Below are 17,336 nucleotides of genomic sequence, written 5' to 3'. Positions count from 1 at the left end.
GTATGGGTCATGTTTTTTTATCCATTCAGCCACTCGATGTCTTTTGGTTGGAGCATTTAGTCCGTTTACATTTAAAGTTATTATTGAAAGGTACTTGTTTGTAGCCATTTCTTTTTTTTGTGTGGCTGTTTTCTTTCTGAGCTTTTTATTATTTTTATACCAGTCCCTTTAGCATTCCTTGCATTGCTGGCTTGGTGGTGATAAATTCCCTTAGCCTTTTTTTGTCTGTGAAGCTTCTTATTTCCCCTTCAAGTTTGAATGATAGCCTTGCTGGATAGAGTATTCTTGGATTCAGTCCTTTGCTTTGCATCACTTTGTAAATTTCTGTCCATTCTTTTCTGGCCTGATGTGTTTCTGTTGAGAAATCATTTGACAATCTAATTGGAGATCCCTTGTATGTAACTTTCTGTCTCTCTCTTGCAGCCTGTAAGATTCTCTCTTTGTCCGGAACATTTGCCATGGTAATTATGATGTGTCTTGTTGTGGGTCTTTTCGGGTTCACCTTGTTTGGGACTCTCTGGGCTTGTGTGACTTTTTTCTTCCCCACCTCAGGGAAGTTTTCTGATATTATTTCTTCTAATAGGTTTTCTAATCCTTGTTCATCCTTCTGTTGTTCTGGTACCCCTATTATTCGTATGTTGTTTCGTTTCATGTTGTCCCAAAGCTCCCTTAGGCTCTCCTCCTGTCTTTTAATTTTTTTCTCCAATTGCAGTACATTTTGGGTGTGTTTTGCTTCCTTGTCTTCTAATTCACTAATTCGGTCCTCCGCTTCTCCTAGTCTACTGTTGATACTTTCAATGGAGTTTTTCATTGCAGCTATATCACTCTTCATTTCTTCTTGGGTCTTACTTAAGTTGTTGATTTTTTCATCTGTTTCTACTAGCTTCTTCCATATGTTATCGATTTTTTCATCTGTTTCTTCTTGCTTCTTGCAGAGGTTGTCGATTTTTTCCTCCATCTGGTTTATGCACTCTAGGACCCTTATTCTGAATTCTTTTTCTGTCATGTTGCATGCCTCTGTATTACTTAGCTGCTTTTCTGGAGAGTCCTCCTTCTCTTTTCTTCGGGGGTTTCTTTGTCTACCCATGTTTGATCTCACTGACATATCTAGACGTTGAGTCGTTCAGTGGTTGCTCCCTTGGTGGCAGTGACTCCTTGGTCTGTGGTTGCTCTTCGGGCGGTTGTGGTAGCAGCTGCTCTTCAGTTGGCAGCAGCTCCTCTGGTGGGTGCTGTTCACAGCTGTGGTGGCTCTTCTGGCTGGTGGGGCGAGGTTTCACGTACAGCTGCTGTTCCTCAGCAGAGGTTGTTGGTTTTCAGGAGGTTGCTGTTGCTTGGATCTGCTGCGTTGATTTAAAGGCACAAAATACAACACAACAAGGCACCACGTACCAGGCACTAAACACAAATATATTCACGATATTAATAATCCGAAATAAAGGTGACCACCTGAATTAAGAGAATTAGGGGATAAGGAAGAAGGAAGAGAAAAAGATAAAAGAGAAAAAAGAAAAGAAAAGTAGGGACCAAAAAAAAAGGAGTGCAAAAATGAAATTGGGAAAAAGGAGGGGGGAAAGTAAAAGCGAGAAAAGAAAAGAAAAGAAAAAAAAAAGAGCGCAAAGAGAGAATGAAGTGGAAGAGGGGAGGAGACTTATTTTATATGAGGAGACTACTCCTATAGAACAGCCTTTAATCCCAACAAATTCCAGCAACAGCTCCCTGGGGATGAATGCAAACTAGAAACAACCAATAATATAACGATGAAAATAGAATGGAGAACACTAATCCCAAAATAAAATAAAGAGAAAATAAAATGGCACTTTAAAAAAAAATGGTAAAATGTTAGCAGTAATAATACTGGTTAAAAATAAGGAGGTAGTAATTAAAAGGGTAAAATCAGGTGATGGAAAAAAGAAGAAAGAAAAAAAAAGAAAAGAAAAAAAAAGAAAAAAAAATTGGTTTCTTAGTTAAAAGGTGAAAAAAGGGAAAAAAAAATTGCAGTAGTGAAGGTCCTTCGGTTCTTCTATTCTTCAGTGTGGCTCGCCTTAGACCTGCCAGGTATTCAGGAGAGTGTTGAGTTTCCCTGCAATACACTGTTCCTCTGTGTTGTAAACCACAGTCCTTATTTTAAAGCAATCGCGTGTTTCCCAGACTGCCTTATTTTGTGTTTAGCAAAGAGTCAGTTTGTGGGTCAGCCTCTGGGTGGCAGTGTTCTGGGGTTGGCCTCTGAGGCTATAGGGCCTCTCTGTCCAGTGGAAGTTCACTTCCCAGAGCTGGCTGCGTAATAGTTAGTTACCGGTGCTGTGTTGTTGCTGGGATTGAAAATCCCTCTATAGGCCTGACCCTGTTAACTCCCAGGGACTGATCAGGTTATTTTAATCCTTGATCTCCTACAGGGTGGAATCTGGGTGTGGCTGTGCTCCTTGCCTGGGGACTGGGGGGAGGAGTCTCACTCTCCGGAGAGAATGGCTGCCCCAGTCCTGGGCTCAGGGGTGTCTCAGCACTCAATTCGCTGCCACCTCTCCCGGCCCCCCTTCTCTCTTCTGTCTCTCCCCAGATTCCACTCCTCCGCACACTCTCCCTCTCTTCAACACAGGTGAGTGTCTGTATCCGAAATGTCTCATGAACAGGATTCAGTGAAAACAAACAAACAAACGCCGGCCGCGGAAACGGGAAAGGCTTGGTTTCTGTAAGCTTCTTCTCTTACCGGGACTGCATGGTCTGATCAGCTCTTCAGGCTGCCCCCTTTAGGCTCAGTCCTCTGTGATCACAGAACCCAGCTCTCAATTCCCCCAGCGGCGCCAGGAATCCCGCGCCTGTCAGGATTCTCCTTTCCCCTGTCAGGGGCTGTGCCTGTCCCAAGGGACGCGGCTGTCTGCCACGCGGTCTCCCTCCGACTCTCTGGGCTCAGAGGTCTGGCAAACTTTCCTGCCCAAATCCCTGTTTTTTTTTACCTTTCCAGGGGAGTTCTGCTCTTCCCGGCTGCAAACTGTCTCACCAGCTGAGCAATTTCGCCAATTCGGGGTGGATGTTACTAGTTTCAGCTGCTCACTCCATTTGCTCCGGGACACGACCTGGGACACGTCTGCCTATACCGCCGCCATCTTCCTGAATATGACACTGATTTTAAACCTCACAGCCAATAGGAATGATAATTTCACTGTGGTGTCAAGAGTGACTTTTGATCCAGGTGGCACAGACATGAGAGGACTGACCTCAGTCCTTACTGGAGCATGCAGCTGGGGAGATGCAGACTGACCCTCCCTGCAAGGAGCCTACATTTGGGTTTCCCTTTAATGCTGCCATGAAGTGTGGAAATCACTATGTTTCTATAGGAAGTAAAATCTAGTCATCACTCATACTAGGAATGCTCTGTTTAGCTCACCCACACTGACAAGTGGAGGCTAATCAGGATGTTTGAAGCTTTAAAACCATAAGACAGTAGGTGATGACACCCGACAACTACTCAAGGGGAAGCTGAACAGACACTTAAGGAAACAGGAAAAGAGGATATTCATGAATCAAGGCGAGAGTTGATTTGGTAACCATCGATAACCTTGATATTCTCAGAGGGTTCCTTCCAAGTCAGAGTATGTAAGAGCCACTTGGAGAGGGAGAGAGCCAGAATTACAAGTTTTCTCTTTTGGCTATTGACCTTGTGCCATATGTGGAAAGTCTTTAACACTGAATGTGCTTTCTGAATGTTTTCTTTTTTTTTGCATATAGCCACAGAGAATAGGGTTCCCTTTGGAGGCTTTGTACCTTTGTCAAGGTAAGAGAAAGCTTGTCTTTCAAATCAGGTTAGGGAAGAAGCCACAGAACATCTACTGTTTATAATGGATTCTTCTAGATGAACTTGCCATCTCCTTAACAGTTCAGAACAACTGAATTTAGAGTAGAGATTAGTTGAGAGGCCTCTTCTGCCTGAGAATGTTTTTATTCTGACTGGGTTTAAAAAGAGTTTAAAGGAGAAAACATTCTTTGCTTAAAGAATATTCCCTAGCCAGCAAGCAGTGTGTCACTAAGGCTATCTAGACACTTATGGGAGTTCACCTGTGCCTTGTTCAAGATTCTCCAAAGGTACAAGTGGGCCCTTTTGAATGCATGAATGTTCCTGTTGTGTGAGCTCAGGTGAGCTGTTGGTGCCTGCGTGGAATTCTTTAATCATTTCTATTTGTTAGCACCATTCATAACACTTCAGCCTCCCTACCAGCTATTCTTGAGTGGAGGAAATCTACATAAGTGAAAGTTCTCATGCCTCTGGGAACCAGTCTCCTGTCTATACATCTGCATCCGGGTTATCTCTCTAAATCTGTATATTGAAGAACACCAGTGTCTAAAGTTTGGGTCCTTGATGAAGGTTGGAACTACTTTAAGTTCTTTCTTACCAAAACCAAAGAACATTTGTAAAGCTGATCTTATAGACCATATGGAGAATGATACTTCTGCTCTTACACAACTGAGAATATAGGGACTTTCTGAATCAGAGATCAAACCAAATCTTGCTTGTTTGGTATGGGAGAATCAGTCACCAGAGACCTAATTAATATGTTTGATCTGATTTTCTATACTTTTGGTAGGCTGCAATCTTTAATAGCAAGAGAAATTACTATCCTGCAGCTCCCTCCAAGTGGCTTACCTCACAGTCCTTCAATATCCTCTTTCTTAAGGAGTATTTACATTGTCCAGTGTCTCTGAAACCAAAGGAAATGCAGCCCTTTTAGAGAGCACAGGTGTACTAAAGTATCAGAATGCAGAATGGAGTGGTTATCCCCCAAAGGCAAATACCCTCATAAGAGAGGGAGAATGGAGGTGACTGCTTTCTTCCTTGCTGGGAGGTTGTGAAAATGTGCTTTGTGAGAACACATAAAGTTTTCTACTTTACTGGCCATTTATAGACTACTAGAGGCCCGGTGCACAAAAATTTGTGCACTGGAGGGGGAGGTCCCTCAGCCCAGCTTGCCCCCTATCACATACTGGGAGCCCTCAGGGGATGTCCTACTCCCTGCTCCCTGCACCCCTTGGGGAGCGGGCCTAAGCCACAGTCTGGCCTCCCTTTGTGGGAGGTGACAGGGCTGATCAGGGGAAGGCACCAGCCCCATCATCCCGCTGCTGCAGCCACTGCCAGTCACTGCAGCCACCAAGGTGTTTTCATCAACATGGACTCCAGTCCCTTTACCATGAAAAAAGGACAACTTTCTTTACTCATTTTCAAGATGTGTCTTTCATAGGATATGACATTTCTTTCTTTCTTTTTTTTATCCTCACCTGAGGATATGTTTCCATTGATTTTTAGAGAATGTGGAAGAGAAAGGGAAAGACAGAGAGAAACATCGAAGTGAGAGGAACACTTTGATTAGTTGCCTCCTGCATGAGCCCTGATCTGGGCCCAGGCCAGGGAGGAGCCTGCAACCTAGGTACATGCCCTTAGTCAGAACTGAACCCAGACCCAGCAGTGGGCAGGCCAAGGCATTATCCACTGAGCAAAACCAGCTAGGACAGGATATGACATTTCTTAATCCTCCAGCAGCAGACCTTCCTTTTTTTCTCTAGGAGTGTGGTAAAAAACCCTAGATCACCTATTTGGTTACTAAGAATATTACCAGTGACATACAGGGAGCTAAGCTAATGAGCAGTCAGAAAAGGTGTTTCTTCTGTAGTTCACACCAATTGCCAGCTTGACCCCTGCCCAGGCCTAATGCCTCTGGCCAATTCATTAGCCCTGGGCAGGGGACCCCCCAGCTCCCACCATCACCTGCTCCACCCCACTACCAGCGATCTCTTGCACCGCCCCTGCCCAGGCCTAACACCTCTGGCCGAGGCATTAGGCCTGGGCAGGGGACCCCCAGCTCCCCACAATTGCCAACTTGGCCCCTGCTCCCTGCAATTGATGGCTCCACCCCTGCCCAGGCCTAATGCCATGGGCAGGGGACCCCCAGCTCCCATGATTGCAGGCTCCGCTCCTGCTCCCCACCATCACTGGCTCCCCCTCTGCTCCCCACCATCCCAGCTCCTCCCATGCCCAGGCCTAATGCTTCTGACCGAGGCATCAGGCCTGGGCAGGGGACCTCTCAGATCTGATTGCAAGCTCTGATAGCCGATAGCCGCTGGGCACTTACGTATGCAAATTAACCGCCATCTTTGTTGACGGTTAATTTGCATATCATGCTGATTAGCCAATGGGGGCATAGTGAGGGTACGGTCAATTACCATGTTTGTCTATTATTAGATAGGATTAGTCACCATGTTTCTAAAATGTGGTTTTAAGCTCACAAAGATTTTGGCATTTTCTAAAGTAATTCAGCATTTGTCCTTTACTGCATTAGAAAATACCATTCCCACTTAAATTAATTTAAATAGTTAAAATCTAAACTTTAATGGAAAGATGATTGGAGTCTTTTGTTTTCTTTTCTAATTTATGGCTTGGTGCTGCACTTTTCTTCAATTGTTTTTATTTTAATCCTGGGGATGGGGAATGGGGGGAACAGTTTCTATAATTGTTTTATTTCTGATTCTATTATGCAACCTTTCAGAATTATTCTAATCCCCAATTTAACTCATGAAGTTTCACTCTTATCTTGAAGGCAAGTGGTATAAGATCTGTAATTTTTAAAATATATTTTTATTGATTTCAGAGAGGAAGAGAGAGTGAGAGAGAGATAGAAACATCAATGATGAGAGAGAATCATTGATCGGCTGCTTTCTGCACACCCCACATTGGGGATAGAGCCTGCAATCTGGGCATGTGCTCTAATCAGGAATTGAACCATCACCTCCTGGTTCATAGGTCAATATTCAACCACTGAGCCATGCCAGCTGGGCTAAATATGTTTTATTGATTTTCTTAGAGAGAGAGGAAGGGAGAGATAGAAACATCAATGAGAGAGAAACATTGATCGGCTGCCTCCTGAAAACCCCCTAACGGGGTCAAGCGTGCAACCCTGGCATATGTGCTAACCAGGAATCCAACCAGAGATCTCTAGGTGCATAGGATGATGCTAAACCATCCAAGCCATACCAGTGAGGCAAGATTTGTATTATTTTTAATTATCTTTCAGACTCCATGATCCCTCAAGCTATACTCTACTATAACTTCACTTTTGAGAGTTCATTGTTTCTTTTTTTCTGATGCAATAGACATCTTGATAAAATTGTAGCATTAGTATTTTACAAATTTAATTTAATGTTGATAAGATAACTGGTTATTTGTCATCTTTCTCACTATTCACCCACTTGTCTGTTTTCCCATGACATTGGACATTGACAGAAACTTTTCAGACTTTAGTCACAATGGAACAGCTTGCTTATGCCACAATATCAGATACTGGGAGGGTAAGAGAGTCACCAATCCAAGAGACCTAGGGTCTGATGCCAGTTATTTGTTCTTTATGAAACTTAGTTTCCTCATCAGTAAAATGAGACTTTGGATTAGTTCAGTGAATAGCAAGAGTTCACACAAATAGTTACAGGATCAATAGTAATTCATGCCAATATTTATTGAGCAGCTATTACATGTTCGTTTTGTCTTTTTAATATGCCATTGGAGCATGAATTGAGAAAGCAGACCGGTAAATGAGTAATTTTCATAGATTAATAATACCTTGAGAACTAAATTCAAGAGTAGCAAGAGAAGCTATAAAAGAATGGCTTGAGCCCACAAGTTTTTTTCAGTTCTTCAAAAATCAAATGAAATGCTTACATTTGCTCTAAGACTGACTAAATAACCAAAATACCTAGTTTCTTTCTGGTAGCTGGAAAAATTTAAACTTCGTTTGGCAAGATTGGTTCTATTATGCTAATCCAGAGCCCTGGTTGGTAGCTGGAGCCATAAATAACAATTTCAGCACCTGTGGCATGTGACATTCCTGTATATGCCCTGACTGAGGATCAAACCCACAACCTTGGCACATGGGATGATGCTCTAATCAACTGAACTATCCAGCCAGGCTAAAATTAACTTTTAAATTCATGTTGTAGCTCATAGATGGGTGTTATTACCAATGTACACCATCTGATAACTTTCTATTTTAACTATGCATTCTTGCTAACTAGATTCTGAGATTTTAAAATCACTATTTTAAATTTATGTGACTAAACATTCATGACCTGTGGAAAAAAGTCTTGGTCATTCTGCCCTCATTAGAATCCTAAATTTGATTTATAATAAGAAAACATATTATCAGTTAAAGGAATTTGTTTCACAAACCAACATTTTCAAATGTGAAGTCTATGAAATAAAAAGCAAAAGAGAGCCCTTAGTGGTTAAAAGACTCCATGCTCCACTACCAGGTGGTAAGTGTTTTCAGTTCCAAAACTTTGTCTGTTCCTCATGTGTCTGCAGTGCTCAGTGCTTGCCACATAGTGGGCACTTGGTACAAATTTAATTGGAAGCACGCCAATGGACCAGAAACATTACAGCAATCCTATATGGTTGCTAATGCCCTTCAAAAGGCTAGGACAACTCCAGAACGTGTTGTGTGGACAAACCCCTGAGTTAATTGGATGCCCTCTTCACATGTTTTGTGAATTAAAACCTCTGCAGACACACCCTTGGGCACTATCACCTCTGTGAGTGGTCCATGTGGTTTTGATCTTTTCTTCTGGTGTAATATTTCTTGCGTATCTCTACCTTTTAATTTTTGCTATGTCCATTTGTGTAGATTTTTTTTTCCTTTTTCTTTTTTAAAGCAATTGAAATCTCTTGCAGAGGCACATGGGCAGGCCAAAACAGCCAACATCGGTCCTAAGAAACTATTGTGGAGGTCTGGGCATGCTCGGTAATGCCCTGATTCATTTTCCCCTCTGCTTTTGGATATAAAGCCACAAATGTTATAACTTAAGGCAGAATTTTATCCTCCTCCTCCCTCTCCTTTTTCTTCTCCCTTTCCTCCTTCTCCTTCTCCTCTTCCTTCTTTTTAAATCTGTTCTCTTCTTTTTGCCCCTAAGAGTTCAATTTACAAGGTTGTTCAAGAAACATTCTCCTATTTATAGTCCTGCAACTTTTATATTTCATGTACACATATATTCCTTCTTTACTAAATGCTTTGAACTACTTTGTTGGTTTGAGGAAATAGGCAAATATCTTATATAATAAAAGAGAAACATGCACATCAACCATCCCTCTGCTATGCTCAAGCCATGCCTACAAACCACACCCACCAGCCAATCAGGACTGAGTATGCAAATTAACCCAACTAAGATGGCGGTGGCCATGGAGCTGTAGCAAGCAGGAGGCTTGGGTTGCCCCTGGTGATAGAGGAAGCCAAGCTTCCCACCTGCCCTAGCTGGCCCTGGGCTCTGTTCAAGGCTACAAAGTTTCAATTATAGAATATAAATAAATCCCCCTACCCCCCAAAAAAGAAAAAAATTGAGAGGCTAGGAGCTTCGGTCACCAGGGGGCATGGCCAGTCTGAAAATGGCCATCAGCCCCTTACCCAGGCTGGCCAGGCACCCTAAAAGGACTCCCCCACCCTGAAGGGGTTTGGTCAGCCTGCAAACAGCCATCAGACCCTCATACAGGCTGGCAAGGTACCCCAGTGGGGACCCCCACCCTGAAGGGGATGTGGCCAGCCTGAAAACAGCCCTCAGCCCTCATCCAGGCTGGCCAGGCACCACAGTGGGACCCCCACCCTGATCTGGGACACCCTTCAGGGCAAACCAGCCAGCCCCCACCCATGTACCAGGCCTCTATCCTATATAATAAAAAGGTAATATGCAAATTGACCCTAACAGCAGAGCAACTGGGAATGACTGGTCATTATGACACACACTGACCACCAGAGGGCAGACGCTCAATGCAGGAGCTGCCCCCTGGTGGTCAGTGCACTCCCAAAGTGGGAGCTCTGCTCAGCCAGAAGCCAGGCTGATGGATGCCAGCACAGCGGTGGTGGCAGGAGCCTCTCCTACCTCCTCAGCAGTGCTAAGGATGTCTGACTGCAGCTTAGGCCTGCTCCCCACTGGCAAGTGGACATCCCTCGAGGGCTCCCAGGCTGCCAGAGGAATGTCTGACTGCCAGCTTAGGCCCAATCTCCCGGGGAGTGGGCCTAAGCCAGCAGGTGGACATCCCCCGAGGGGTCCCAGACTGCGAGAGGGCACAGGCTGCACTGAGGGACTTCCCCCGCACCCCTGAGTGCACAAAATTTTGTGCACTGGGCCTCTAGTGTTTATATAAAACCATCCAGAATATAAAAGGGAAAGAACATGTTTTGAGCTTAGAAAATTGGAATTGCATAGATAGGGAAGATAATTTTCAGTTAAAGTCAGGCATCAGAATTAGATCTGGAATTATTATGAATCCTTTGTTACTAAAGTATAAAATGGTTTAAAATGCATAATGCAAAAGTTAATAGATTAGACTATAATTTTAAACTACTGTACTTTAAAAGAAAACCAAAGAGCTTATATGCATATATGAATAACCCATGGACACAGACAATAGGGTGGTGAAGGCCTGAGGTTTAGGGAAGGTGGTGAGGTGGAGAGGATCAATGGGAAACAAAAAGGGATATCTGAAATACTTTCAACAATAAAGATAAATTGAAAACAAAGAAATGCATAAACTATATAAAAAACTACATTTAAAAAGTTACCATATTTCAGCAACTGCCTATAAAGATAAATATTTATGGTGTGATAGACAAAGGTATATAGAATGCATCCTTACAAACCAATAAGAAAAAGACCATCCCAATTGCAAATGGCCAAAAGAAGGATAAGCATTTGGGGGAGATATACAACTTTATTGGCAATCAAACCAATTCATGTATAAAGCAATTAAATTCAATATTTGTTTTGAAATTAGCAGAGTTTTTAAAAAGATAAGTGAAGGGTCAGACAAATGACCATTCTTATATTTTAATGAAAGTACAGTTTGGGTCAGCCTGCTTGGAGGGGAATTTGTCAAAAGCTTTTAAAAGCACTTGTCTTTAGATCTACCAATCCCACTTAATAATTTATTCAGAAAATATTTTGAGCAACTATGATGCACCTCATGGTTTCTAGTTATTATAAATTAAATTTCAAATACGAAGGACTAAATCTATCCTAAGGAAATAATCATATAACAGCATATTCATTTTACAAAGATGTTATTAATAATAGTAAAATATTGAATGTGAGTTAAATGTCCAACATGAGGAATTTAGCTAAGCAAATTATGGTACATCCATGCAGTGAAATGCACTGTAACCATTACAAGGAAAAGTGAAAGTGCTCACAATATATTGTGGTGTGAAAAGGGCTAGTAACAGATGGGTATGTGCAGAATAATCCCACTATATAAATGAGGAGAAAAAAATGCTAGATTTGTATACCACTCTCCAAATAAAAAGTATCACTCAATGGGTGGGTTTTTAAATATTCTTTATATTTTCTATCCACAGTGAACATTGATTATCATTACAAGAATACAAATATTTTTATTTATTAAAAATGGTTCCTCAAGAATAAGATATGTGAATTTGAACATCATAATTGGTCACATTTACTAAGAGGTAAATAAAAAGCTCTTTACTAATTAAAATGTTTAGTGTTGGACTTAATGAACACAAACACCAAGGATTTAAATCTAATAAAACCAAAGTTGTTTCTCAGCCTCAGGCCAAAAGCCATTTTGCAGACACCATCTTGCAGAGACTCATATGGTGCTCTTATAAACAGGGTAAAGTCACCTCTCCTCTGATTTTACCTCTTCTGAGAAAATTCTGTCATTTCCCACACATGGTGAAGACCCACAGCCATTCCTGCAAGGATTCACAAGAAAGTAAACTTGGCATAGGTGGCATCTTTTCTAATGGTGAAATAATCCATCACTTCCTATCTAGGTTTAAGAGGTTGACCTTTGTCTATCATTTTTCTTTGAAGAAATTATACTTTAACCCAAAAGAGAGACATATACATAAATAACTCAAAGATGGGTGAAGAGAAACCCAACAAAATCACTTCTTTACCAGCCTATTACTCTTAATGTATCCAAAATATTATTGCAAAGAAGGTTAACTACTAGAATTGGGGAATTACTTACTTTATAAAAATTTTTATTGATTAATCTTATAGAAAAGAGGAAGGGAGATTATCTGTATATATAAAAGCCTAAGCGACAGGCCAATAGGCTGACCAGCTGACCGACTGACTGGCCACACACTGACCACCAGGGGGCAGACACTCAATGCAGGTGGGGAAACCACAGACATGGAAACATGCAACAGATTGATGAATCTCAGAGGGAAGGGGGTTGGAGGAGGGTGTGAAGAAATTAATCAGCCGAAACTGGTTTGGCTCAGTGGATAGAGCATCGGCCTGCGGACTCAAGGGTCCCGGGTTCGATTCTGGTCAAGGGCATGTACCTGGGTTGCAGGCACATCCCCAGTGGGGGATGTGCAGGAGGCAGCTGATCGATGTTTCTCTCTCATCGATGTTTCTAACTCTCTATCTCTCTCCCTTCCTCTCTGTAAAAAATCAATAAAATATATTAAAAAAAAAGAAAAAAGAAATTAATCAAAGATCTTATATGCATACTAGAGACCTGGTGCATGGATTCTGCACTGGCGAGGTCCCTTGGCCTGGCATGCGCCTCTAGCAATCCGGGACCGCTCAGGGGAAGTCGGAGAGTTGATTTCGGCCGGATCCCCACAGACCAGGCTGAGGGACCCCACCAGTGCATGAATGAGAGAGAAAAAGAAAGAGAGAGAAAGAGGGAGAGGGAGAGAGAGAGAGAGAGAGAGAGAGAGAGAGAGAGAGAGAGAGAGAGATTTGTTGTTCCACTTATTTATTCATTTTGGTTGCTTCTTGTATGTGCCCTGACAAGAGATCCAACCCTGATTCTAACCAACTGAGCTCTTCTCAGCTTGGCCAGGGTATTGTTTATTTTGATGTGGAAGACACCCACTGTCCCTTTTCTTCTCTTTTTCTTGATTTATTTGCTATAGATGAGCATTGGGCTGACAAGAAATAGGTGTGACTGAGGATGGTCATATATTTATATTTCCAGTTTGTTGTGCATTTTAAATGGTGTTTGCCATGATCCTATAATGATATGTGGTTGTTCTTTCCCCAGAATGTCGAGTTGTGAAGTCCACTTCTTACACCAAAATAGCTTCGTCATCCCGCAGGAGCACCAACAAGAGCCCAGGACCTTCCAGGCGCAGCAAGTCGCCAGCATCAACCAGCTCAGGTAAAGCAACAAAGGAGACTTTGAAGAAAGTGCCTTGTTTATGACCCATAACAAGCAGAGGGTGTGTGAATTCCAGAGTGTGAGGGTTTAAGATAGTGTAAATTCCAGTTTATAATTTTAGAACATGTCAGAGTGGTAGAGCAGATTTTACTGGGTCTAACATGTTGGCTGTAAGACAAAACATTTATCTTGCGAACACTAACTTAGGTGAAATCAGAAAACCCAGATTTGCCCACAAATAGAAGTGTACTACTGACTTGCATAATTTCTATCACAAAAATTAATTTTTCAGGCTAAAGGCCACTAACTCTATAAGTCTCTGTTAAAGCATTTATTCCACTTGGGACTGGCTTAAGAAGAGTTTCAAATTTGTATTTGCTAAATTTTAGTTTACCATTGGCCCCAGTGAGGCTATGGAGCTAATGGCAGTGGGAATGAGAGCCTGGTGCAGTGATAGCTGCTGTAACTTGGCCTGTGTCCTGTCTCGTAGGTTCTAGTACTGGTATTGGAGCAAGAAGTGTACTCATAAGATGACTATGTCAGTGCTGCCTTTTCTTTCCTTGGTCTTAAAACTGATATGAGTAAGTTAGGTTGTTTTTGTTTCTGTCTTTGTGACCTTTTTTTAAAACTCAGGTGTAAGATCTATTTCATTATTAATTATTTATTAAAGATATAAACTGTGGAAGGGAATTATTAAATGATACATATATGAAAGTGATTGTCACCTGATTTCATAAAGATGGTGAAGTTCTTAGGAACATAGGCCGTTGGGGCCTATTCAGAGGCTTTCTTGTACTCAATAGCATGGGCCCAGAGGGATGTGAATAGTTCTCTAGGCTGGGGCTACAAGGCCTGCCTCTGGCACCACTCACCAGCTGTTGTACTACTATGTAAGTTATAACCTCCATATTTAAAAATGGAGGTGCTATAATCTGTTTTTTCTAATAGTAAGTAAAACTGAAATCTCCAAAGTAAGTCTTGGAAGCAGGAACTCTCAGTAAGCTGGATAGTTAGAGCACCAAGCCCAACTTGGTTCTCTAGGAGTCACCTTCTTCTTAGGGCTTTACTGATTCCCTAGATATTCTCCAAAGACCTTGTTGTTCTTCGACACTCAAAGAGTAGCAACAATGTTCTACCACTGTTCCCTTCACATAGCATGATCTACATTCTAATCAGCCAGGGAATAAGTCTCAAAACATGGCTGGCACTTGAGATGCAGCTTGTTTAACCCTCCTAGTTTAAGAGTGGGCTGAGAATTCCTCCCTTAGTATGACAGAGCTCACCAAGATTGGATGAACACTGAAATGAGACTTTGCTAAAGGTTAAGGTAGTGAGACTCAATGTTTAGAGCATGAATGTCACTTGGTAACTTGGTAAAGTTTATCATCCTGATCCCTGCTCCCTTTTAGAAAATATTCCAGATTATTCAAATCATATAATCTATAAGCCTTTAGTTAGAGAAACAGTTGTTAAGGAAGTGGTTCCCAAAGTGTGGTTCCCTGGACCAGTAGTATCATCATCACCTGACTTGTTGAAAAAGCAAGTCTTAAGCCCCTTCCCAGATCCACTGAATCAAAAACTTTGGAGTTGGAGCCCAGCAACCTGGGTTTTCCAAGCCCTCCAGGTGATGCTGATGCCTACTGTGTTATAGATACAAAAGGGAAGTAGAGGAACTCATTTGACTCTGAGTAATCTGGGGTGAAAATAGAGCTTGCTTATCTTCATTTATTGGCATGACAGACATGACTTTCTTTTCTACCTCCCTGTTTGCTTCTGAGTGGCAATGCTCATCTGTAACCCTTGCAACCCAAGGGTTGCAGACCTGTAGATACCTTGAAGTATAAATCCGAAGTGTTGGTCAAGATAACAATGAGCAAATGGCCAACCTTCAGAGCAGGGACAATTTCTGTCTGAAGATTATCCCTCCCTTGAAAAACTGTTACTGGGGAAAGTCTCTCCCTTCAAGAGAGACACCATCCTCACACAGAAATGTGGACAACCATAAAATGACAATAATGCTGGAATTGCTACATGTAAAACTCCCCTAGGAGACCTTAGCTTGTTCATTAACCAACTGACAGGTTAAAACTGTGCTCTTTGGAGGATATTTAGCCTTGATCAAAGAATATTCCTCATTTTCTCTGAAACCTAAACTGTAGGATGAATTCCCATGGGGCAAAAAGAGAGAAAAAATCATGGGTCCAGTCAGCCTGTTGCCCCTAGATCTTGGATATTTAGTACAATCACAAAAGGATGTGAAGGAGCAAGAAGCTCCACATTAACTGACACATTATCAATACTACTAAAAAACATCAATAGTAAAAAGCAGAATTAGTTCCTAATCCAAACTAACTCTGACATTGACAAATTTTATGGAACCTTTATTTTCCTTTTTGTCTTAGAATATACCATGAATTTTAAAATATCAGGTATAGTTAGGGTGAAACATCTACTAATGAGTGTTTAAGCCAAATTCTTATTGCTTTTACAATATAAATATTTCTAGAAACTCAGTATAGCTATTAATTTTTATCATTGTTTTGAACAGGTTTTGTTTTTAAGAGCTATATGCAGTTCCTAGGTTTGGGTGGAAGTCTCTTTTCTCTTTTTCATTTTGTCCCCATAAGTCAAGGAAGGTAGGAGGATGCTCAGATTACTGTGCACATGTCAGAGAATGGAATCCTGAGACCTGAAATACCTACTGTCTGTTGCTAAGGTTGCCACCACAGATGCAAGAAAAGTGACCCTGCACTTTCAGTCTATCTGTGGCAGCCAATATTGAATAAGGGAATACAGGAGGAAAACTTGGAGACAGAATTTTTACAACTCAAGTTTTACTTTGTGAATAGTAGAGAGCCTGTTTTACTTAAAAAAAAATCTAAAATTTGAGTTAAAATAAAAAGAATCATTAATCTTTAAAAGATTAAAAATGAATTCATTAAAAATGAATACAGAAAATTATTTCACTTTGAAATTAACTGGTCACTGTTCAGTATCTCTAAGATTATATAAATCTCATAAATATGATACATTTAATTATAATCTTATAAATATAGATGAATGTATCATTTACCAAAGTAATTTCAGAAACTCAAAAAAGCAGATAAGCAAATGTATTAAATGTATTTGTATTTGTTATTGCCAACATTTGGTACTATTATTGCTTTTATAAATTTAAAATGGTAGGTTACATTACCTTCGATTGCTTCAAACAAGCATTTATGTTTTCTATTGTTTTCTCAAAACCATCTTTTCAACTAGGGTTGAACTTAACTAACCTAGTTGATTTGATCAGCATTAACTTGAAATTTGTGGTAGGGCCATGCCAGGTAATCATCCCCATAAAGAAATGAAATCCAAATTCATTCTAAAATCAATGTGTTCTTGAAAAATTAACACTTCATTCAAGGTTTCTTTAACTGCTAGATCAAAATTAATCCAATGTCACTGTTCATGTTTTGTTTAATGTGAGTCTTTTTATGCATATAAATTTTTACACTTGCATTTTGTTCTAAAAGATATGCCAGCCAATCATTTCCTGGTTATATAACTGCTTATAATATGTATTGACTGCCTCTTAATTCTGACTTGCTACCAAATCTTACTACCTTGCTCTAATTTAGAGAGGGTTTATAGAACAGCAGTTTCCGGTCACAAATACATGGATTATGCCAGTGACCCCAAGACCACTTTCTTTCCTTGGGACTTAAGCCCAGGGTTTAGGAATCCAGTGTTATTTACATTTATTTTTTTTATTTTTTTATTGGTTAAGTTATTACATAAGTGTTCTTATCCCCACGTTATCCCCTATCCCCCCCACGCATGCCCTCACCCCCCTGTTGTCTGTGTCCATTGGTTAGGCCTATATGCTTGCATATAAATCCTTTGGTTGATCTTTCCCCCTTGCCCCCACCCTCTCCTACCTTCTCTCTGAGGTTTGACGGTCTTATTGATGTTTTTCTGGGCCAGTGTAGCTGCTTGATGCCAGGGGGAGCCCCTGCCTCGGCTCTCCACTGAGCTAGTCTAGGACTCCTATCTGCACTCAGGTATGGCTCTTATAACAAGTGGAAAGGAGCAGTGACCTATCTCTATTTTGATTGCATCAACATTTTAAAAAATAGACTGTTCAGTGTTTTTCATAAGTCATAAACACTGGAATGTGAATAAT

General features: G+C 41.1%; 1 protein-coding gene across 3 annotated transcripts in view; it reads left to right on the top strand.

The window, feature by feature from the left end:
- Positions 1-17,336, top strand: part of DCLK1 (doublecortin like kinase 1) — a gene marked incomplete at its 3' end in the record, with an annotated part of 550,874 nt that overhangs the window by 407,633 nt on the left and 125,905 nt on the right. For all 3 annotated transcript variants that reach the window (XM_081083037.1, XM_081083039.1, XM_081083038.1), the window contains exon 5: positions 13,052-13,168. In XM_081083037.1, coding sequence (XP_080939163.1) covers positions 13,052-13,168 — 117 coding nt within the window. The remainder of the gene's footprint in view (positions 1-13,051; positions 13,169-17,336) is intronic.

This window comes from Myotis nattereri, assembly GCF_964212035.1.
Source record: "Myotis nattereri genome assembly, chromosome: 2".
Lineage (NCBI taxonomy): Eukaryota > Metazoa > Chordata > Mammalia > Chiroptera > Vespertilionidae > Myotis > Myotis nattereri.
Note: the sequence above shows the minus strand (reverse complement) of the source record. Positions and strands in the feature narration are given on the sequence as shown.